Genomic DNA, 25,477 nt, shown 5'->3' on the forward strand with positions numbered 1-25,477 from the left:
AGCTGCACCGGCGGAAGCCCGTGCACTCGAGAGTCTGTGCTCCACAACAGGAGACGCCGCCGCAACGAGCGGTCCACAGACCACAGCTAGAGAAAAAGCCAACGCAGCAAGGAAGATGCCCCAAAGAAACAAATGAAAAGAAAACTGATGGTTTCAAGAAACCACCTCATTTTTTTCAAAATTGACAAGGTCCAAACCTGGATTATGTCTGGGTACCTAGTTTGGAAAAGACCCTGATGCTGGGAAAGATTGAAGGCAGGAGGAGAAGGGGATGACAGAGGATGAGATGCTTGGATGGCATCACCAGCTCGATGGACATGAGTTTGAGCAAGCTCTGGGAGTTGGTGATGGACAGGGAAGCCTGGTGTGCTGCAGTCCATGGGGTCACAAAGAGTTGGACACGACTGAGAGACTGGACTGAACTGACAAAGTTCCCAGGATGCTAACGTAACAAAGGAGCCTAACCTGGGGCCTGCTTCCCTGGTGGCTCAGATGGCAAAGAATCTGCCTGCAATGCTGGAGCCGTGGGTTCGATCCCTGGTTTGGAAAGATCCCCTGTAGAAGGGAATGGCTATCCACTCTAGTATTCTTGCCTGGAGAATTTCATGGACAGAGGAGCCTGGTGGGCTATAGCCCACGGGGTCACAAAGAGTCAGACACAACTGAGGGACCAGCACTTTAGGAAGCGGTGGTTACCCCTTTTGCCAGACCCTTCTGATGCTTCCACACTCAAGTTGTGCTAGCACAGAGAAACCGCACACTGTGGACCAGGGACTGAACTCAGCACCCCTGCCTCAAGTCCCCGTGGAAGAGCAACATTGTGGAAATGCAAAATCATGTTGACACGGAGAAAGAAAGACTGCCCAACACACGAAACTAGGAACACTATGTGGCCAAATGGCAAAAAAGACAAAATCAGACTTCTACCTCACACCATACATAAAACATAAGCTCTCTAGATTGACTGAGGACTTGTGTATCCAAAATAAAACTGACTTTCTTAGAAAAATTACAACTGAAAATCTTTCAGACTGGGATTAAGAAGTATTTCTTATACATGACACAAAAATATTTGACTATTAAAATGATGGATAAATTGATATTAAGAGTAAGAAATGAAAAAAATGTTAAGTGAAAAGACAAGTTGCAAGCAGGAAGAACTTTCTCATAATACATAAAATCAGTAAAACATGACTATGAAGAGTATGTAAGATATCCTGCAAATCAATAAGAGAAATACAACCAACCTCCCCCCTCAAAATGGACAAAAGATATGACAGACATAGCATAGATATGAAACACTAAAGGCAAAGAAACATAAGGAAAGATTTTCAGTATCATTGGTGATCAAGAAACTGCAAATCAAAACAGGGATGACATATTTTATACCCATTTTATTGGCAGATTTTTTAATTGGGACTATATCAAGTGTTGAAGAGAATTCAGATCCACATAATAATCTCTCCTGCATTATTGGTGGGAGAGTAAATTAATGGAAAACAGTTTTGCAGTATCTCCTGAAGTTAAATATTCAGATTTCCTATGACCAAGCTGGAGAAGGAAATGGCAACCCACTCCAGTATTCTTACCTGGAGAATCCCATGGACAAAGGAGCCTGGTGCGCTACAGTCCATGCAGTCGCAAAGAGTCGGACACGAATGAGTGACTAACACACATGACCAAGCAAATATACTAGTAGTTCTGTGCCTCAAAGAGACTCTTGAACATTTACAAAAAAATGTACAAAAATGTTCTTAGTAGAAATGTTTACAATTTAAAAAAAGTCAAAACAATCCAGGGGCCTAAAACTGAAGATCTTAAAGGGATTGATGGAATTACTAGTTAGTGTATCTAGGGCTGGGAGTAGGGAATGGACATGGGTATTAGAAGGTATGCCAGGCAGTGCTGACGAAGGAAAGAATCGTGGGAGGGCATGTGTGGTGCCAGGAAAGAGGAGGCGAGAGCATGTCCCTTGAGGAAGAGGGCTTATTCCATACTGCCCTTTCCTTCACAAGAGTCTTACTGCCCAGCCTGACATGGGCATGCCACGTCCCCGGCAGCATGCCTATGCCGCATGTCACTGAAGGAAAGCTGTGCTTCAGAAACCTGCACTGGCATCAGAGTCCCATCTCCTGCTCAGGCAAGGGTCCCGGTGCACAGCGTCAGAGAGGTGCCCAGCCTGTGGACCAGGGGCAGCGAGTGAGGAGGAAAGGAAAAAAGTCTCTCAGGAGGAGCAAGGAGGCACTCATTTCTAACATGGAAAGTGAAGCATTTCAACAAGAAAATGAACACATCTTCCTGTTTATTCACTATAAGAACAAAGCATGATATAGCAGAAAGAAAATGAGCTTTCATATTCAAATGATTCGTGCCCCAGATCCAGCTCTTCCACTGCTGCCCATGAGTAGCAGAGAGAGACAGTAATCAGACTCTGTGTGCTTCCCCTCACTTCCCAGATTCCTTCACAGCTAAGCTGGGAACAAGGGTGGGTTCTGGGCAGTGGGCTGTGGGTGAAATCTTGGGGTGTCATCTTCAGGTTGAGGTTCTTGAGAGTGGCTGTGCTTTCTCCCTCCTCCTTCTCCCTGTTGCAGACAGGTCAGGGGTACCACTGGCATAGCTTCACAAGGGACAAAAGGGGTATGACCTTCATGACCTCTATCAGAATTTGAACAAGAGAAAAATAAACCATTGATATTTGGAGATTGATTTGTTACTCCAGAATCACATACTAATCACATACTAATATGCCAATACATCATACCCTAGGTCTCACTGGGATAAAATTATTTGACTCTCTAGGCCTTGGTTTGCCCACTATAAGACGGGGATAATTATACCTGTGTAACCTGGATGTTGTAAGTATTTAATATATGTTTATGTCCTATATGGGCTTCCCAGGTGGTACTGGAGGTCAAGAACCTGCCTGCCAGTGCAGGAGACATAAGAGATGCAGATTCGATTCCTGGGTTGGGAAGATCCCCTGGAGAAGGCAATGGCAACCCACTGCAGTATTCTGGCCTAGAGAATCCCATGGACAGAGGAGCCTAGCAGGCTACAGTCCATGGGATCACAAATATATGTCTTATACAGCAAATCATGTATCAGTTCAGTTCAGTCACTCAGTCGTATCCGACTGTTTGTGATCCCATGGACTGCAGCACACCAGGCTTCCCTATCCATCACCAACTCCTGGAGCTTACTCAAATTCATGTCCATTGAGTCAGTGATGCCATCTAACCATCTCATCCTCTGTCATCCCCTTCTCCTCCTGCCTTCAATCTTTCCCAGAATCAGGGTCTTTTCCAAGGAGTTAGTTCTTTCCATCAGGTGGTCAAAGTATTGGCGCTTCAGCTTCAGCATCGCTCCTTCCATTGAATATTCAGGACTGATTTCCTTTAGGATTGACTGGTCATCACCTGCAGTGATTTTGGAGCCCCCAAAATAAAGTCTCTAATTGTTTCCCCACCTATTTGCCATGAAGTGATGGGACCAAACCTTCCTCAGCGATCAATGCAAAGAAATAGAGGAAAACAACAGAATGGGAAAGACTAGAGATCTCTTCAAGAGAATTAGAGATACCAAGGGAACATTTCATGCAAAGATGGGTTCGATAAAGGACAGAAATGGTATGGACCTAACAGAAGCAGAAGATATTAAGAAGAGGTGGCAAGAATACACAGAAGAACTGTACAGAGAAGATCTTCATGACCCAGAATATCACAAGGGTGTGATCACTCACCTAGAGCCAGACATCCTGGAATGTGAAGTCAGGTGGGCCTTAGAAAGCATCACTATGAACAAAGCTAGTGGACGTGATGGAATTCCAGTTGAGCTACTTCAAATCCTGAAAGATGATGCTGTGAAAGTGCTGCACTCAATATGCCAGCATATTTGGAAAACTCAGCTGTGGCCACAGGACTGGAAAAGGCCAGTTTTCATTCCAATCCCAAAGAAAGGCAATCCCAAAGAATGCTCAAACTACTGCACAATTGCACTCATCGATTTCCCTGGTGGCTCGGAGGGTAAAGCATCTGCCTTCAATGCAGGAGACCTGGGTTCGATCCCTGAGTGGGGAAGATGCCCTGGAGAAGGAAATGGCAACCCACTCCAGTATTATTCCCTGGAAAATCCCATGGATGGAGAAGCCTGGTGGGCTACAGTCCATGGAGTCAAAAAGAGTTGGACACGACTGAGTGACTTCACTTTAACTTCACACGCTAGTAAAGTAATGCTCAAAATTCTCCAAGCCAGGCTTCAGCAATATGTGAACCGTGAACTTCCAGATGTTCAAGCTGGTTTTAGAAAAGGCAGAGGAACTAGAGATCAAATGGCCAAAATCTACTGGATCATCAAAAAAGCAAGAAAGTTCCAGAAAAAACATCTATTTCTGCTTTATTGACTACGCCAAAGCCTTTGACTGTGTGGATCACAATAAACTGTGATTATAAACATCTGGTCCCATCACTTCATGGGAAATAGATGGGGAAACAGTGGAAGCAGTGTCAGACTTTATTTTGGGGGGCTCCAAAATCCATGGTGACTGCAGCCATGAAATCAAAAGATGCTTACTCCTTGGAAGGAAAGTTATGATCAACCTAGATAGCATATTAAAAGGCAGAGACATTACTTTGCCAACAAAGGTCCATCTAGTCAAGGCTATGGTTTTTCCAGTGGTCATGTATGGATGTGAGAGTTGGACTGTGAAGAAAGCTGAGTGCCGAAAAATGATTGCTTTTGAACTGTGGTGTTGGAGAAGACTCTTGAGAGTCCCTTGGACTGCAAGGAGACCCAACCAGTCCATCCTAAAGGAGATCAGTCCTGGGTGTTCATTGGAAGGACTGATGTTGAAGCTGAGACTCCAATACTTTGGCCACCCCATGTAAAGAGTTGACTCATTGGAAAAGACCCTGATGCTGGGAGGGATTGGGGGCAGGAGGAGAAGGGGACGACAGAGGATGAGATGGCTGGATGGCATCACTGACTCAGTGGACATGAGTCTGAGTAAAGACCGGGAGTTGCTGATGGACAGGGAGGCCTGGCGTGGTACGATTCATGGGGTCGAAAAGAGTTGGACACGACTGAGCGACTGAACTGAACTGAACTGACGGGACCAGATGCCATGATCTTAGTTTTCCAAATGTTGAGCTTTAAGCCAACTTTTTCACTCTCCTCTTTTACTTTCATCAAGAGGCTCTTTAGTTCTTCTTCGCTTTCTGCCATAAGGGTGGTGTCATCTGCATATCTGAGGTTATTGATGTTTTTCCTGGCAATCTTGATTCCAGCTTGATGAAGATCCAGACTGGCATTTCTCATGTTGTACTGGGCATATAAGTTAAATAAGCAGGGTGACAATATACAGCCTTGACATATTCCTTTCCCAATTTAGAACCTGTCTGTTGTTCCATGTCCCATTCAAACTGTTGCTTCTTGACCTGCATACAGATTTCTCAGGAGGCAGGTCAGGTGGTCTTGAAGGTCATCTCTTGAAGAATTTTCCACAGTTTGCTGTGATCCATGCAAAGGCTTTGGTGTAGACAATAAAGCAGAAGTAGATGTTTTTCTGGAACTCTCTTGCTTTTTCTATGATCCAACAGATGTTGACAATTTGATCTCTGGTACCTCTGCCTTTTCCAAATCCAGCTTGAACATCTGAAAGTTCAAGCTGTTGAAGCTTGAACTGCTGAAGCCTGTCTTTGAGAGTTTTGAGCATTACTTTGTTAGTGTGTGAGATGAGTGCAAATGTGCAGTAGTTTGAACATTCTTTGGCATTGCCTTTCTTTGGGATTGGAAAGAAAACTGATCTTTTCCAGTCCTGTGACCACTGCTGAGTTTTCCAAATTTCCTGACATACTGAGTGCAGCACTTTCACAGCATCCATCTTTTAGGATTTGAAACAGCTCAACTGGAATTCCATCACATCCACTAGCTTTGTTCGTAGTGATGCTTCCTAAGGCCCACTTGACTTTGCATCCAGGATGTCTGGCTCTAGAATGATCATATGTCTCTCCCTTTAGGATGCTGTTGATGTCATTGTTATTCTTGTGGTTATCTGTCACACAGTGGATGCAAGAGATGTCTTTATTAAATAAGCAGCAACTGTGTCAGGCCCTCTGGTAGTTGTTTAACATGCATTATCCTAATTCATAGGTAAAGAAAATGAATGCTCAAAGAAGTTACTTGTTCAAGGAACACAGCGAGTAAGTGATCAAGCCAGGATCACAAACAAGGATTTCCTAAATCAAAAGTTCATATTCTAATGCCCACATTCCTACTCACACTTTTCAGATGCGGAACCTGGAGGCTCAGAGATGTGACAGAAGTTCACCAAGCAAAGTAATCACTGTTAGAGTGAGACTTTTCTCTACTCCAGCCCAGTGTTGCTGCGATATGATAATTAGAAACGACAGCCGCCCCCTCAGGGTGCTGGATGGGGTGTCTGCCCCTCCCACCACAGAGACCCACTGTGAATGGGGGTCCCAGCAGCTCCAGGTACTGTGGGCAGCAGATAAAAAGAGGGGGGAAGAAGGAAACCACATCTTCATAAAAGAAAAACAGGATGCTTGAGTTCAGAGAACGACTTCTCAATAAAGTTTTCAAAGAAAATTCCAGTCACTGAAGACAAACACTTGGAAGAGTTTCCAAATGTCTGTCAGATCTCCGTCAGATCTCTGTCTCCCTGTTGGTCTCACTCCCGTCTCCTGGCCCCCGCCCTGTCCCTCTTTGTTTTGGAAATAGAGGAAAGCCAGCAATGTGGATCCCAAAGCAGTTTACACTGAAGCAGATGGCGCATCCGATTAGCATCAGACTAAAAAGACACATTATTTAGAGATTAGGTTCTCACAGGGACAAATCTGTTCCAAAGGCACAGAAGGTTTGGTTTTCTCGCAGACTCCCCTCAAGAGTTTTCTTGGGGCATACCTATTTATCCTTTCTCCCATCATCACCACCAGGCTAGTCTGGAAGCAACAGGAACTTTGTCTCCGTCATTTCCCAGTTTTCCTCCCACTGAATCCTGAAGTCACTCGCACAGGGCGAGCCCCTCCCTGAAAGACCTTGGATGCTGGTGACCCCTGAGGCCCTCACACCCCAGGATAACAGGTCACATTATGCCACTGAGGCTGCACAACAACCCAGTGAGGCTCACTTTGGTTATTCCCACTTTACAGATGAGGAAATTGAGGCTTGAAAGGAAAGGCTTGAAATTTGCTCAGGGTCACAGGTCAAATAAATGTTGAGGCAAATGGAGGCTAGTTGCCTCCATGAAAGAAGGAAGATTTAAAAAGTGTGTGTGTATACACTTGCACATATTTTAAAATAGCCCCAAGGAGCTTCTGAGATGGCGCTAGTGGAAAAGAATCTGCCTGCCAATGCAGAAGACTCGGATCTAATCCCTGGGTTGGGAAAATCCCCTGGAGAAGGGCATGGCAACCCACTCCAGTATTCTTGCCTGGGAAATCCCGTGGACAGTGGACCCTGGCAGGTTACAGTCCATGGGGTCGTAAAGAGTCAGACACGACTGAGCGACTGAGCACACAGCGAGCAAAGCGTCACAGAGGACGGCTGCTCGGCGTCCCAGACCACGTAACTGCACTGGGGCCCGCTGCAGGGCGGACAGCGAGGCGACAGACCACAGACATCTCAGCCGACCCGTGACTCCAGGTTCATACCACCCAGGCCCTGTGCAGAAACACTCTAGGGAAATGAGAAAAAAAACTGGAAAAACCAGTAAAGCCAGGATAGGAAGTGCATACACATCAAGTCCTTATATTCATTCAGTCCTATGTTTCTCAGACCCTACAGAAAAACATACGGCTTTCAGGGGAACAAGGAAACGTAACTTAGGGTTTCGTGACTATCAACTATGAAGGGATGCCCTTATTGCAAAGAATCTGATGGTTAGAAGTTGGAAAAATAAAAGGAGAGGCAGAAATAATATCCACAACACCCGTAATAACAGTGCTCACCTAGTATGAGATATTACATTGCTTTGGTAAGCATTTTAGATGAACTGTTGGTCTCGTCAGTCCACATAACAATCTTCTAAGATATTGCTATCATTTTTCCCATTTTGCAGATAAGTTTACTGAGGAGCAGAGAGGTTAAGTAAATTTCCCACGGTCACCCAGTTGATAAGGGGCTGAACCAGGAATCCAACCCAAGAACCAGAGCCCTTAACCAGTAAACCTTCGCCCTCTTTTCCATAGGATCTTCCTGAAGAAAAGCCAATAGGATAGTCTGCCAACATTTTGGAAAGTGCTTAAAAGCCTCCTGGCTCCTTGTATTGGTGTCAATACAAGTGTTCAAGGCTGTGAGTACAAGCTAACATCACTGACAACACTCCCGGCAGTCTACACATCTGGCAGTTAAATAAGTGCAGGCTCAAGGGAAACTGTGTCCCTGAGGCACAGTGCACCTTCCAGGGGGAACAACAGGAGGGATTTCATTCTAGTTCAGACCTAGCCAAGGAATCACACTCACCTTATTTCAAGGCATAAAGGAGACATTCACCCAAGAGCCACAGACACCCAGTGAGTGTGTGCATATGAAATCAGAGTGTTTTGATTTGGAACCTGAGGACTTAAAGAGCAGCCTGAGCTGAAGTTTCCCTTGGGGTTATTGTTTTAATTTATGCTTACTTTTTAAATTGAAGGACAACTGATTTACAATCAACTATACTTAGTTGTATTATACCTGTATTAGTTCAGGTGTACATAAAATGATTCAATTCTATATTATACATATATCTATATATATTCTTTTTCAGATTATTTTTAAACTATTAATTGATTTATGTGTGTATTTGTTTGGCTGTGCCAGGTCTTAGTTGCGGCACGTAGAATCTTCAGTTGAGGTGTGCAATCTCTTAGTAGTGGCATGTGGGATCCAGTTCCCCGAGCAGAGAGTGAACTAGGCCCTGCATTGGGAGTGTGCAGTATCAGCCACTGGACGACCAGGGAAATCCCTCTGTAAGAGGGTTCACTTAGCAAATAAACAGTGGGAGAGGAGTTACCCTTAAGCTGTGCATAACACCACATTGCTTCCACACCTACTCCAAGGAGGGACTGACGGATCATACATTGCAGCCTCTTTGAGATGGCTCCCAACTGGGCTCTGTGCTCACCTACTTCCAGTCTGTGTGCAGGTAAAGGTGAGGGTTGTGCGTTGCTTTTGTGACTGTGTCCAACCCTGGGGCGGGCCTTCTGTCGCTCAGTGTGAACGAGCGGGTTTTACTGACTCAAACGCAGGGACCCAGCAGGACTGGTGGGCAGCAGCTGTCCAGCCTGCCCTGTGGTTACGCTGATCCTCAGGGGTCACCACCAGCCCAGGGGATGCGTCCCCAGTAAAGGGATCCCTCTGACTCCCAGCAGGCTGGAGCTGACACCATACGCCCAAACCAGGACAGCGCTGCCGCCCCATCTGGCCTGGACGCTGAGCGGGGCGCTGACCACAGCAGCTCCGGACAGTGAACAGGAGCCGAGCAGCTCTGCTCCCTGCTGCCTGGGCAGCACCATCTGGAGCGAGAGTCGCCCTCGTCTCGCCCCTCGGACGGGACTCGATTCACCTCTGCAGTGACACCTGAGAGCCAAGAAGGGGCTGCCGGAAGGGGTAGGCGTATTTCAACGCTTTCAGCGTGAGGGCAATTCATTCTGACGTGGAAATCAGAAGGTGAAACCTGAGAAAGGCTCACTTGAAAAAAAACAAAACAAAACAGTAATACAAGACATATAACTAGTCTTAGCAAGAATAGTTTCCAATCACCTACACAAAGCACCTTGCACAAACAAACCACGTCACACATCATCTAAATGGTCAGCAAGCTCTAAGCATAAATAAACATCACAAGATCATCCTTCTTCCCATGCCCTTCTCCTACTCTTTATGGGATGGGAATCAGGCAGCAATTCTGGATGCGCCATGTTAGCCAGGCATTAGGGGGGAAAAGTCTTTACAATGAAGTGGTTCCTGAGTGTTTCTGTGATTACCCGGCAATTTACATAAATATTCAAGCCTCACTCTGAATAAATCCCAGATAGGTGATGACTGATCCTCTGCTTTTTAAGACTCCTTGTTCCTTGCACAGTTTGATTCTCATTGTATCACTGACACCAGCATGAGCAGAAAGGAATTTCAAACTGGAAAGCCTTGAGATGAGGGTACAGAGAACAGAACTGACCCTCAAAAGTCATCTTTTTCAATCTCACAAAAAGGAGTGGTGTCAGGAAATCATGAATATTGACATATAAGCCCTATGTACTCATAGCTGGAGGATGTGGGGCCATCCAGTTCATCCCCTCAAAAGCAGGGAGCCCTGAGGCTGGGGGTGCTGGCTGGGGACTGATGGTCACCAGAGATCAGTTTGGGTGAGTTCTGACTACGACCGCTGCACAAGTCCACTGTCCTTCCCCGCTCTCCAGGAAACACCATTACATGGAGAAAGGCAACGTCCAGAGTAGCTGTGTAACACGCTCCTGTGAGAGTAATGACATGAGACCAGGAGACTCTATGGTATATATGTGTTTGCTTCCTTATACAGTGAGTGCCCCTGGAAGCAAACACAACAGGAGACCAGAGGCACTGGTGCCTCTGTGAAGGGACTGGAAATTTACCTACTTCCTCTTCTGTAGAGTAAAAACCTCACAGCAAAAGAGCTCCAGATTTGACTTCCTAGTGTTTCAGAGGTTTAGACTCCGTGCTTCCAATGCAGGGGTCGGGGGTTTAATCCCTGGATGGAAAACTAAGATCCCACATGCCACATGGCACAGCCAAATTGAAAACAAAAATTACATGAAAATGACTCCAGATCTAGCCTCTTATTAAACCTTCTCAGGAAAAACAAATAGCACAGCCTATGTTTTCTTTAAATTAGTTTCAATTCTGATATTTAAGTTGTCAGCTGCTTTCTACTCTCCCCCTTCATTCAGACTAAGGGAGTTCTTAGAGAAGAAACATTTGGTAACTGGGCAGCATGTGATGGGCACGTGGGGGTTCAGGCACCCCCCACCAGCCAAGATGTTTCACACTCACCTTGTTTTTTAAAGAGATTGCTCTGGACTATCTCATTCATGGACTGGACTTTCTGCTTCTGCAGCTTCACGGGGGGGATGCACGTGTAGAATTCATAGAGGAGTTGGCTAAGGGCAGGAAAAACAGGAGCACGGAGAAGTCGTCAAACCAAGCCCTGCCACCTCCTGACCAGTCCTCCCCAGCCTGCCGGCTGTGGAAGCAGAAACAGCACACACCTTGCTCCCTTCACCACCCCTCCCCCTGCCCCGTGCGTGATATGCCTTCAGTAAATATGCATAGTTGGTCTTGATGTTGAATACTAATACCAACAAGCACTCAAAAAGGTGTGAAAATCGGAAAATAATATCAAGAACCTCAACCTCAGGTACATGTTTTGCACTTGACATCTATTGTGCCATGGAAACATCACAACTTTATGAGGCAGATCCAATGCTTATCTCAATTTTACAAGTGGGAAAAGTAAGGTTTAAAAAGATTAACTTTTCCAATGTTACACAGTTAAGGGATCAAAGAAACAAGGGTTTAAAACCAGGTTCTAATTTCATTTCCATACCATTTTATTTTTCTAATGTTTTATACTTGGTAATGTTTTAGATACCTTAAAAAGGTCCTAATTTAAAAAAAAAAAAAACTGTGAAAAGTTGTAGATTAGAACAAGTTTGGAATATGAAAAAGAAGACAGCTCTTTCCAAATAAAGTGAAAATAAAAATGCCACTGAAACAAAATTATAACCCCTGTCAGCTTTCCAAAATAAGCTCATTGTGTTCATTTCTTTCAAATCCTCATTAAGCATCTATTTAATATGTGACAGGCAATGTGCAGGACAGAGGGGATAGAATAGAAACAGACTTGGTCCCCGTTGGCATGGAACTTACATTCTAATGAAGGTCAATGTACAACACAAAAGCAAGCAAATCGGTACAGGGCCAGATATGCAATGAAATGAACAGGGGGTTGTAAAGGTGCAGGGGTTAAGGGAAGAATTTAATTTATTCACAGTGTTCAGAGGTAGCTTCCCCAAGAGGACAGCATTGAGCTTGAGACCAGAAGAATGAGAAGCCAGCAGAAATCTTCATGTGAACAGTGGAAAAGCTGATGAGAGCTGAATAAAGTCTGGAAAGCACTGAATAGAGTCATGCCAATGTTAATGTCTTAGTTTCGGTAACTTTACTGTAGTTGTCTAAATGTGAATAAAGGGAGCTTAGTGAGAAGTATGTAGGAATTCTCCATATACTATCTCTGCAGCTCTTTTCTAAATCTAAAGGTATTCCAATATAAATGGTTTTTAGGGACTTCCCTGGCAGTCCAGAGGTTAAGACTGTGCCTTCCAGGGCAGGGAGAGTGAGTTCAACCCCTGGTTAGGGAGATAAGACCCCACATGCCACACAGCATGGCCAAAAAATTTGTTTTAATTTTCTATATGGTATCTTGCAACTTAAGTGAATTTGGGAAAAGGAAGAAGAGGGTATATCTGGCTCAGATGCCCCCAAATGGCATAAGTATATTCAGATAATGTGCTCCTCTCCTGAAAGGAATAGGGTGAAGGAGGAAAAAGTTAAAGGGAGCCCATCTCATTATGCCATTACGTATGCTTCGGTGGTCCTCTATTTGTAACCACAGGGCTTACAGGGCAAAGACTGGAACCCCAAAAACCTTCAAGCCCAGGTGAAAGGGAGACATTTCCACTAAACGTAAGTTTTTTAACCTACATGTTTCATATTCTGTATCACTGTGCATGCACGCATGCTCAGTCGTGTCTGACTCTTTACCACCCATGGACTGGAGCCCCCCAGGCTCCTCTGTCCATGAGATTTCTCAGGCAAGAATACTGGAGTAGGGTGCCATTTCCTCCTCCAGGAGATCTTCCTGACCCAGGGATCAAATCCATGTCTCCTATGTCTCCTTCATTGCAGGCAGACTCTTTTAAGCCACCAAGGATTGATATCAATGATACAATTCTTTATCATTGGTATCAATCAAAAAAAGATGTTTATTTTACAGCTAGTTTTCCCCAAATCTGACACAAACGAATGAAAATACGACAATCCCACACTGAAGTCCCTGGAGGAAGCTCTGCCCACCTGCTCCCTCTGTCCCCATGCTGAGTGCCGTCTGGAATGCCCCACAAGAACCCTCCTCCCTCTCTGCATCCCTGGCTTGGCCACAGAGTCCAGGAAAGGACAGCGTCAGCTCTCACCTGAGTAACTTTGCATCAAAGACGGTTTCTACATCATGGAGGACAGATGGGATGTACTTCAAAGCTGCCACCTAGGTAGAAAGTAAAATAAACATGAGTTATGTCCACGGCCAATGGCTCTGCCAACGATTCTGCCTGGTGGGGAGGACGCTTTGCAACAGGACACAGATCAAGGCAGAAGGAGCCTACACCCTGGGCACTGCCACAGTGACTCAGACTCTACATGTGGACTGAAACCTTAGATGCATGAGTTTCTCCTATCTTCAAGGGCCTAGAAATATATAGTAGAACAATCATAGGTTTGGAAGTTATATACACTTACAGTCAAATCCTGCTCCTACTCCTTAGTAGCCATGTGACTTTGGACAAAACACTTAACCTCCCCGATTTCTCATTTTTCTTGTCTATAAAATATAGGAAATAATGCCTATTTTGCAGGATTGCAAAGATTAAAAATAATATAAATGAGGCATCCAGCAGAGAGCCAGGCACATTTTGGATGCTGTGTAAAGGGTAACGTCTATCATTATTGAAAGACAGTGTGCTTGAGTTGTACTGTTGGTGGTAAGGATGGCATGGACTGAGTTCTATTTCTAATTTCTCTCCTTGGCCAATTTGAGAACAATTGTGGGCACATTTCTGACTCTACTAGCTGGATTAGGAAAACTGGGCATTATGGTGGATGGACTTTTTCCCACTGTGTGAGGTAACTGATGCATCCAGAGGTGGGAACACATCCAGGGCCTCATAAAACAGCACCATTTGCTAAACAACAGAGTAGACTGTAATTTCTATAAAGAGTTGTAAGTCACCTATTTGGAAAAGAATGTTTAAAAATCTGGTAGGTGTATGCACTGTATATTTTCTTTCTTTTCTTTTTCTTTTTCTGCATATTCTAAATGTTCTGTAGTCAACAAATGTCATCCTTTAGGGCTTCCCTGGTGACTCAGTGGTAAAGAATCCGCCTGCCAATGTAGGAGACACGCGTTCGATCCCCCGGTCAGAAGGTGCCTTGGAGAAGGAAATGGCAACACACTCCAGTGTTCTTGCCTGGGAAATGCCCATGGACAGAGGAGCCTGGGGGCCTACAGTCCATGTGGCCACAAAGAGTCAGACAGGCCTAAGCGACTAATACAGAAACAATCACTGTTTTACAATTAAACCAAAATTAAAACAGTGAAAATTATTTTTTTAAATAAACTCTTCCTCCTAGCCATATACAGTTGAGTTTCTTAGTGAACATGGATAACCATTATGACTATGCTACACTGAATGCTCTCAGAGAAGACACCATGCTGTTAGATAATTTTATTAAACCCTATTTCCCCCCACAAGGGACACACTATTTTCATAGATCAGGAACCTCTAGGGCATCAAGATTTAATACCTAGGTCACAAAGTTAGCAAGTGGGAGAGTCAGACAGGCTGCTTACAGAGCCACTCCTTGTAACCCTCAAGCTACACGCCCACCTCACTCAAATAGCAACTCTCTCTCTCCTTGCCTTCATGCTTATTCTTCTTGTTATTTATGAATTTTGCATGTCAGACTTATAATGGTTGTTATTTTAAATTTCAGATAAGTATTAGTAGGAATATTATCCCTGAAGCCCTGTATCTCCATCTCTGCCCCAATCCCTACTGCTCAGCTCAGAAGAGGTCACTGTCAATGTTGCAATGAGTCCTGATCGCTTTCTATGCATGAACATGTGTGTGTCGTATGTGTTGCATGTATGTGCCTGTGCATGTGTGTGTGTGTGCACAGTTCTATAACTTGCTTTTTGCAGCTAACCATGTACCACCAGGATTTTTGCCATCATTTCATAGAGTGCACTCTTCATTTCTCACCACTGCATAACAAGACTCATGTGGGTACGCCAAGTTCTCCGTACTAATGGACTCCATGCTGTCTTGGGCTTCCCTGGTAGCTTAGACGGTAAAGAATCTGCCTGCAATGCAGGAAGATCCAGATTCAATACCTGGGTAGGGAAGATCCCCTGGAGAAGGAAGTGGCAACCCACTCCAGTATTCTTGCCTGGAGAATTCTATGGACAGCGGAGCCTGGTGGGCTACAATCCATGGGGTCGCAAAAAGTCACACACGACTGAGTGACTAACACTTTCACTGTCACACTTTCCCTGCTATCTGTAGTTTCTCTTTATCATAAAATAAATGACAAGAAAATATTAAACACATACATTTGTGTGTCTCTGAGAATCCCAATGGGATGGATGCACTGTTGAAGAGGAGCTAGTGCATCAGATGTATGTACACACATGCAAATGTACACACAAATGTATATACATATATGTTTCAGGAGAATCTGCCATATTACCTTAGAAAGAAGCAGTAATCAATTTCCTTAAACTTGCTAACACTAGTATGCAAATCTGTTTAATTTTGTCACCCTGATATATAATTTGCAGCTTGTTAACTGCAACTCTTTGGGTCTAGTGCAGGCGGGCACCTTTTCTATATTTATTGAACAACTCTACTTACTATTGGCACAGTGGTAGAGAATCCACCTGTCAATGGAGAAGAAACAAGAGATGCAGGTTTGATCCCTGGTCTGGGAAGATCCCCTAGAGAAGGAAATGGCAACTCCCTCCAGTATTATTGTCTGGAAAATTGCACTGACAGAGGAGTCTGGAAGGCTGCAGTCCATGGGGTTGGAAACAGTCGGACTTACTGAATGAGCACATATGCAAATATTTACTATCTACTTGCTTGTATTCTTTCTCCATTTTTATTTTGGGTGATTTTTTTTCTTATTGGTGTGGAATTCTTATATATCATTAATATTAACCCCTTTGCAGTAACATATTTTGTAAGAATTTTCTTTTACTCCCCCTGTAGTTGACTGTTACTTTCTTTTAGCTTTGTTTATCATATCTTTCATTGCACAGAAGGATTTTAATTTGTATGTTGTCAGATGCATCAGACCTTTTCTTTACAGTTATTGCATTTTATGTCTGAAGATATATTCTTTATTCTTTCAAATCAAGATGACAAGAGATAACAAGGTTCCAGAGCAAATGTTTCTAAAACTAGGCTCTATTGGGACACCCTTGTCCTAAAGGATGGTGTTAGGTATTCTGTGGGAGGGAAAGGATTTGCAATCAAACAATTAGGGGAAAGTTTGGTTTAAGTGAAGATAAGCCAGTAAGGTGCATTTTTTTAGTTTTGACACTTTTTTTTTTTTTGGCAGAACTTCTCTGAATTTTAATATGTTAAGTTGCACTATGACATTCCTCCAGGCAATTATCATATACAGTGCCTTCCAGTCTAGTTGGTCAGACCATCTGTATCAGGAAACATCAAGATACAGCAAAAGCAGATGCCTGCAGGGCTGGGCAAGCAGCAGACAGAAGTGAAAGAAGAGCGGGGGCCAGTGGGAAGTGATCAGGTGTGCGGAACCCACACTCTAAAGAATGAGGCATTCTTGCTCTCTTGTTTTAACACTGCTAGCCAAATCAAACACAACTGCGGGCTGCACTTCTCCCATGGGCTGCCCCTTAAAATCTCCCCATCCTAAAGAGACGCCACATGCTGAGGCACATGCCCTGATGAAGGCTGGTCTGAGCATTCAAACAAACTGTTCCTTCCTTCCCTCTTAGGCTGAGGAACATAGAACGTAGTTCCTTCCTTTACTCGAGCCCGCAGGGACCTGAGGTAGGGGGGTTCCCAGTGCTCCGCCCAGCACCTGCAAGCACCTAGGGCCGTCTCCTCATGCCCCAAGCCTCAGCATTTTCATGTGGGGCAAGTGAGAGAAGGGAATGATGGCAAATCAAGCATACCGCGCACCTACTGTGAAGCCCAGCGCACAGCGGGCCTCCAAAAGCTTGTGTGCTCTATCTCCCACTCCTCACTTCTCTGCCACCAGCCAGCTCACTACCCAGCGCCTGGACAAAGAGTACTGTGGGCCCATCGATTAAGAACATAACTAAGACCAAAGCGAGGGAACAAAAACAGAAATGAAATCCGCAGCAAGTCAGGGAAAGCCAGGACTCCGGTGTCTGTGGCAAGTTGCTGGCTTTCAAGCGCTGCAGGTCATCCCAGGGCTCTGGCGTGATTCTCGAGAGCAGCAGGCACCAGGCATGTGTTCGGACACTCATGCTTTGGCGCTTCAGCTGTGAGTGAGGAGCAGCTGGACGGGGACGAGGGTTACTTCGGAAGGAGCCCATCTTCCCAGCCTCCCAGCCCTGGGCTAGTGATAAAGTAAAACAAACCGAGTGCTTCACATCCTGAGCCTCCAAGGGTGTTATCACCTCGGCTGCGGGGTATTAAACTTCATCTGACCCAGGCGGCCTCACAGAGAAGTGGCAGGCCTGTGGTTTTCTTTCCCAACGGGGATGGAAGTTTGCCAAGGCCGCTGTCCTAGTCCTCGGGGGGCCTGCCTACAGCCCTCGCCCTCACACGGCCCCGACACACCTGAGCGTGTGACAGCAGGTGAGCTCAGCAGGCGCGACCACCACGCACCCCGGGGAGGCAGAGGGACTCAGCACGAGTCCCAGCGGGTCTCCATCTGCTGCAAGTCTCTAAGGCCTGGGAACGAGAAACAGCCTGGCTTTCTAGACCCGTTGGCCTCCTGGGACCCAGGTTACTCCCATGTTGTTAATATTTTTCCTCTCGTTAATAGTACTACCACACATAAACCACTACTGTTGTATTATTGCTTTCATCTCACAGTGGCAAAACATGAAAGTGTGAGTCACTCAGTCATGTCTGACTCTTGGCAACCCCATGGAGTGGAGCCCACCAGGCTCCTCTGTCCTCAGAATTCTCCAGGTAAGAATACTGGAGTGAGTAGCCATTCTCTTCTCCAGGGGATCTTCCCGACCCAGAGACAGAACTCAGATCTCCCACACTGCAGGCGGACTCTGCCGTTTGACCCACCAGGGAAGCCCTATCTTACAGGATATCTCCCCATATCATACATAATATTTAAGAAAAACACAGCAGGGGTGTTCTTACGCATAGATGTGTGCATATATATACATGTGTATGAATATATATTAATCCAAGTAGCAAACCATTAGTGGAAACTTTATCCATGCATGATCTCACTTCATTTTTACAACTACTCTAGGAATAAATACTGTCATTCTGCTAGAGAGGTAAAATAACTTGCCAGAATACACACAGCTAATAAGCCACAGCCTGATAGCTCAGTTGGTAAAGAATCTGCCCGCGGTGCAGGAGACCTCGGTTAGATTCCTGGGTCGGCAAGATCCCCTGGAGGAGGGATAGGCTACCCACTCCAGTAAACGTGGGCTCCCCTGGTGGCTCAGCTGGTAAAGAATCTGCCTGCAATGCAGGAGACCTGGGTTCAATCCCTGGGTTGGCAAGATCCCCTGGAGAAGGGAAAGGCTACCCACTCCAGTATCCTGGCCTGGAGAATTCCACGGACTGTACAGGCCACGGAGTCGCAGAGAGTCGGACACGACTGAGTGACTTGCACTTTCAATAAGCCACAGCAAAGATACATACCTGATTCTTCCCAACTGGCTTCTGGCCAGTATGCTCTGCTACTGCCTACTCGGCTTTAGGAAAATTTCCATCTTGGCAAGTGGGGAAGTTCTAATAGAGACAAAGCTGAACTCAGGGAGGAAGTAGATGGAGAAAAGTCTCCCCATTAAGAGGAAAACTTTTTAAAATGCATGTTTATTTTGGCTGCGCCGCATCTTCACTGCTGCCAGGGATTTTCTCTACTTGCAGTGAGTCGGGGGCAGCGACTCCTGTTCGGGCTTCTCGCTGTGCTGGCTTCTCTCACTGGAAGCGGAGCACGGGCTCTAGGGCGTGAGGGCTTCGGCAGTTGTGGCCCCAGGCTCTGAGAGCACAGGCTCAACAGTTGAGCCACATGGGCTTAGCTGCTCTGAGGCATGGGGGATCGTCTCCGATTAGGGATCGAACCCAAGTCTCCTGCATTGGTAGGTGGATTCTTTACCACCAAGACATCAGGAAGCCCTATGAGGACGGCTTTTGAAAGAAGATACCGTTTCTCTGATATGCCTCAAGAGTCCTTCTCACCACATACATGGGGGTTACAAGAAAGGCCCCCAGGAAAACATTTTCCAGATCATTAATTAGTTTATAACGTGGCTCCAAGTGAATCTCCCAGATGAATCACCAGTTCCAAGTCCCTCTGCCAGAAGCCAGGTACAGCGCTCAAGAAGAGAGCCAGACCCGAATCAAGCAGTAGTGATTTTACTGTCCCAAGGGGAGTCATAGAACACTTGTGATGATTTCTATCCAGAAGGACTTCACCAGAGCTGAAAATCCTGGGCTGCAAGTGCTCAGCAAATGTTTCAGAATAACAAGAAAAATCAAAACCACACAGCTGCACTCCCTCAAACTCAAAGGGAATTTATCTTCTGTTTCTAGACTCCTCATCTATCATCCTCTCTCTCCCCTACCCCCTCTGTCTTTCTTTCTCTCTCGGTCTGTCTATCTTTGTCCCCCTCTCCTTCAGAGTAAGACTGCACAGGACTGGTGCCAGGAGACAGACTTCCAGTGCAAAAGAATATATCTTGCAATGATGCAAAGTTATACTAGAACACTAGGCATCTTCCTCATTCAAGAGCTCTGACAATATTCCCATCCCACCAATTTACAATCCTTTTATTTTAGTCAAATGATGGACAGTCAAGGTCCCTGGAAACTGGACAGGCACTGTCACATGGATTCACCATAGCTGACCAGAAGAAGCAGTCTTCTTAGAGATGCTGAGCTGGCCCTGAGGAAAATACATCTACTCTCCCCAGACATTCAACCCTGTCACTGGTCTTTCAGATGGACTTCACCAGAGCTGGTAATCCTGGGAATTATCATCAAGGCAAGGGAAGAGGGACCAACAGGTTCTGGGAGACACATGTCCCCATGCTTCCCGTGACCCAGAGCTGTGCTGGCCCCTGAAGCTTAGCAGGAAGCAAGAGAGCTCAGTGTTTAAAACGGCTGACTGAAGAGGCCAAGGTCAGATCCGAGTGGGTCACTGTTATCTGCCTGTCCTTGGGGAAATTCACTCTCTATGCTCCAGGTTCTTCATCAGGAGACTGAAGGGAATAAAGCCACCTACTTTATAAGATTGATGTGACAACTGAATGAAAAATGTGAGCCATCAGTATGACTCCAGCAGCCCCTTTGGAACAAAATTTCACCTATCCTCCATAAATCCCACATTCTCAAACACCACCTCTAAGTATGCAGCAGACGGTGGAAATAGGACAGCATTCCAATCATAAACAAGTTGAGGGGAAACTCCAGCTCTTGCTATTACACATGAGTCTCACTTCTCCTACTGCGGGCTCAGCATGCAGCCTGCAGGCCACGTCCCAAGAATGAACCACATTCTTCCCTTGCTTCAGACTTTTGGATATTTTACAACAGTTAACAATGAAAAGGGAGGAAAGAAAGAGGCCTTGTTAATTAGCTCGAATGTGTAACTACAGACCAGACATCTGCCCATCTGTACTGCTGTTTATGGAGCTTATTGCTTAACCACCTAGCATTTTGCCAAAAGATTCAATTCTTTAATGAAGCCTTACTTTGCTTGGTGATTAGGAACTCAAGCTCTGGACTATACAGCCTAGATTCAAGTAACCTGCTACTTCTTAACTGTGATTAAGTTACTCAATCTCCCTAAGCCTCCATTTCCTCATCTGTAAAGTAGAGATAAGAAGAGTATTTGCCTAATAAGGTGTTTGTTATTTAAAAAAAATCAAATGAGCTAACTATATATAAAGCTTTTAGCTCAATGTGTCACACATAATAAATGCTAAAACATAAAATAGTGGAAGCTAGTATTCATTCTTTCATTGTTCCAGCTGAAAGGTATGTAAGTGACAGTTACTGCTTCAGGTTCTGGAGACATAAAAGGCAGAGGTCTCTGCTTCCTGGATGCTCCAGTGGCTATATTAGCATGTGTGACAATCAGAGTGGCCAAGGGAGCAGACTCTGCAATTGAGTTGCTTATGTATTTCCACTCATACCATCAAACTGGAGAACGATGAAGAATCACAATCTAAAGGACAATGGGTCAAACGGATCTGCACAACGTCACCAAATGGCCATGACTCACATCTGAGCTGCATCCAGTTCACAAGTGTCAGATGTTGACCATCTCACCCTGCCACCAGCTTTATCAACAATGTTCACAGGGCTGCCACACACGGGGACTTCTGAGCATACCACCCATTCCAGAAAGCCCTGACCATACCCATTCTTTGTGGATTAGAAAATATTAACTTTGGCGTTAGAAGACCTGGGTGGATTGAAATTCTAGCTCTACCACCATGAATAGGTACACTTTAGGATGAATTATTTAACTTCATGAGCCTCTGTGGACAATGAAGACAACGATTCCTTGCAGACCTCTGGCAGGACTGAAAACAATGCATGTGAAAGCTTGGTTCATGCCTGATACACAATAGATGCTCAATCAGTGAAAGATGTTTTTAATGCTCTTTCTACCCTCTTTGGATGGCTGGCTTTAAATTCTCCAGTTTCATGTGAGATACTGACATGCATCTCTGAACAATAAGGAAAACTACAGAAAGCAATTGACAAAAGCCAGATGAGCCTCAGACATGAGAAATAACTAGCTTGGGTCCGAGAATTCACATGGGCAAAGCTGAGACTGAACGTGATGGACCTAACTCTGAACTCAGGCAGGCATGAATTAGGGCTTCCACCTAAGCCACTACCCAGCTGGAAGTGTAAGGTTTGAATGGGAATGTCAATCATTGGCATTCTCCACGCTCTCTACCAAAGCTTATGGCAGACATTGCTAGTAGATTACAGCACTCTTTCCTACTCTACCCCAGGCAGGCTCAGAATCAAGACTCCAGTCATGCTGTCCTATTTCACTGGTGAAACTCTGCCTTCCTTTCTTATTTTTTATAGAGTCAGTTCTTGAAATCTTATCCTCCTTGAAATTTATATCTGTTTCTTGATCTAACAGAATAACTGGATGTCCTAAAACTGCTTGACTTCATGTGACAAGGCTAGGAACACAAATACTCCCTTCCATATTCCACTCTGTTGATAATGCCCTCAAGGCTCCTGTTTTATGATGAAGTAAAGGAGGAAGAGGTATACATGACTAAAAATTATTTAAACTGAACTATGTAACAGGCTTTACCCACCATGCTTTACATGCATTACTTTAATCCTCTCAATAATCCTCTAAATTAGACAGACATTAGGCTTCCCATTTTATAAAAGGATAATTGAAGCCCAGGATACTGAAATCATTTGCCCAGTGCTACGTGCCCAGGCTTGGATGCCCCATTTCCCACTCAGATCTCTTGACATCCAAAGCTCATTCTCCTGTAGTGAATATCAAAGTCTGCAGAAGACCCCTTGTGTGAGGTTTGCTGACATCATATGGCCTTGAACCCTCTCTCCGCATGCCCTAAAACAGCATTTGGTGCTTTCAGATGGTACTGAAAGAACTGAACTGAAAGTTCTTCATACTTGAATATGACTTTATATTCTTCTTTGATAACCTTTCAACAACCATAGGAATAGACAGAAAACATCATTGATTTCATCCTACAAGCTAAATCTGGCCCTTAGAGTAAATTTTTAAAAAGGCAAAGTCCCTTTTCATGGCTCTTGGGGTGGAAATCTATGAGGAGAAATCAGCATAACCTGGCCCAGATCCCAGGGAAAACAGACGATTTTGTAACACAGCTACCCAGACAATCAAAACCTGGGTAAAAAGACTCATGCCAAAGCCATAATAATCCTATTAGCTCTCTGCATTTGCATAGTATTTTATAATTGGCTCTTTTGCAAACAATGGTTATCTGATCTTCACCCAGACACTAAAGTTTATTGATGAGGAAACAGAGACCTTGAGAGGTTAAATCCAGCATTAAATCAGACAGCTTGATCAAAAGGAAATATTTTGTTGACCCAGGTCCTCTCAGAACCAGACATTCTCACTGGCTCATCTTTCAGCTTCCTTTTCCTTTCTTTCCCTGCCTTTGCCTTCCCTTTAATCATTCCCCCCAAATGCAGGTCACTCATCACAGGGAAATAGGTGCTGAAGCTGGAAACGATGGCTCTGGGACGACGCACTCCCCTGTTTTTCTCAAGGTCACGTAGTCCCTCTCTGGGCACCTCTGCCTCTCTGGGGCATCGACTCCTTTCTCCTCCCCACCAAGCAGTTCCTCTGTTTGCCCCTCACACTTCAGCTTCCCTGGAGCCTATTTCAGACCTGATGCAATGTAAGAGCCTCTACAGACCCCATGGACTGCAGCCGCCAGGCTCCTCCATCCATGGGATTTCCCAGGCAAGAATACTGGAGCAGATTGCCATTTCCTACTCCAAGGGATCTTCTCAACCCAAGGACAGAACCAGCATCTCTCATGTCTCCTGCAGTGGCAGACGGGTTCTTTACCATTAACACCACCTGGGAAGCCCCATATCCCCAGTAGGTACTAAATGTGTAGTGTACAGAACAGTATAATGTAGCAGCTCATGGTCCTTAGAGCCAGGCAGGAAGAGATCTGAATCCTAGCTACACCCCTTAGCAGATAGGAGCCCTTCAATTTCCACATATAAGAAACAGAGATCTTAACACCTATTCTGAGGATTATTCATTTCACAGATATTTATCAAGTATCAACTATATACTATGACTGTTCTATATGCTGAGGATACAATGATGAACAAGACAAAGCTCCCCTACACACACACACACACACACACAAACACACACTCTCATTCACACACAGACATTACCAACATTCATTAAATCAAAGGAAGCCATTACATTAGCAGAGTGATTCCCAAACTTCGAAAATCAAATGGGGAGATGTTTAAACTCCCTTTTCCCTGGTCACACTCCATACCAATTCCATTAGAATGTATGCTGGTGGCAATTAGTCATCAGAGTGTATTCAAGATCCTCATGTGATTTCACTGTGCAAAGTTTGGAAACCATCACGTTAGCAACAGACACTCCAAGACTTCTGCTTTTGCATCCTCACCTGCATTCTAGCTAAACACCAGCACCTCATTCATTCTAACCAGAGGCCAGGCAATGCCAGGCATAGCTAGCTAGTGGGCATTTAAGTTCGCAATTAAAAAGATATCTTATCAAAAGAATGGGACGTCGTGTGCATTGACTCACTGGTTTAGATCAATCGCACTTGAGTTTTCTTCTTCACAATTCATGAGGTACTTGTGAATTAGTGCCGTGATAGTTATGAAGGTCAACCTGAAACAGCCTCTTTACTCAGTCTCTTGGTTGCTAAACTCTTTCTCAAAAGTAGGTTTCTCAAAGACTTACAGAGTTTGTAGATATGCGTCATGAACCACCAAATCAGAGGTGGTTCTCTCTCCAAATTATCTCTTGTTTATTGAGGAGACTCTCAACCCCAAAGGGGATCTGAGTTTACAGTGTTGAGATTAAAAAGTGGACAATTTCAGAGACTGACACCTTAACTATTCTCACCACTAAAAATGGATCAGGTTTGACCTATTTCCTTCCAGGGAGCAAAAGCTTCAGAGTTATTTAAGAAGAAGCACTGCTACTTTCATGGGAAACAAACAAATAAGCCTTCTGCTGTCCCGAGGAGCCCTTGGGGTTCATGATCCTTATACCACGTGGCCTGTCCAGGCCTTCAATTAACACAGGGCTGTGCCCATTCAAGCAAAAGTAGGCATTATCTCACCATGCTGTTTTCTATCAGATGACCAAGGGAAAAGACAGATTTTTTTTTTCTTTTGTAGTATAAACCAACCTGCAAAAGGATGGTTGTTTTACATTGACTTTTCATCAAGTTGTTGATGGATTCAAAGAGCCGTCTCATGGATTCTTCAAACTCCATCTGCTCCTTGCCTTCGTAAAGCCTGAAAGAAGACACATCTGAATCATTTCTCAAACCAACAAGCAATACCTTTGAAAGAATGTGCCAGCTACAAACTTGATTTGAAACTGAGAAAGGGGTGGAGATCTGGACTTACGGGGCTGGGGCTGGTTCAGCAGTGGCTGCTTGCATGATCCTCTCAGGGGGAACCCAGGTCCACAAACACAACAGGTACCTTTCAACTAACTTGACATAATAAATCATCCCCCTCCTGCCTTTTATTTAAACCCTGAAGAATCTCAAAGGAATGAAACTCCTCCAAGCTGAATGGACATTAATAACTTCATCCTTCTTGAAGAATCAGAGGGAGACTTGTCATCAGGTTTTCAAAGTATTCTGGAAGCATCGAGGAGAAATATTTTCAAACACGCTGCCCTC

The 25,477-nt window shown here is 44.8% G+C and overlaps 1 protein-coding gene across 2 annotated transcripts in view; it reads right to left on the bottom strand.

The window, feature by feature from the left end:
- Positions 1-25,477, bottom strand: part of DOCK2 (dedicator of cytokinesis 2) — a 456,669-nt gene that overhangs the window by 323,118 nt on the left and 108,074 nt on the right. For both annotated transcript variants that reach the window (XM_070476853.1, XM_070476854.1), the window contains exons 23-25: positions 24,974-25,082; positions 13,224-13,294; positions 11,026-11,132 (exon numbers count right to left, since the gene is read on the bottom strand). In XM_070476853.1, coding sequence (XP_070332954.1) covers positions 11,026-11,132; positions 13,224-13,294; positions 24,974-25,082 — 287 coding nt within the window. The remainder of the gene's footprint in view (positions 1-11,025; positions 11,133-13,223; positions 13,295-24,973; positions 25,083-25,477) is intronic.

The sequence above is a fragment of the Odocoileus virginianus genome, chromosome 14 (genome assembly GCF_023699985.2).
Source record: "Odocoileus virginianus isolate 20LAN1187 ecotype Illinois chromosome 14, Ovbor_1.2, whole genome shotgun sequence".
In the NCBI taxonomy this organism is placed as follows: Eukaryota; Metazoa; Chordata; class Mammalia; order Artiodactyla; family Cervidae; genus Odocoileus; species Odocoileus virginianus.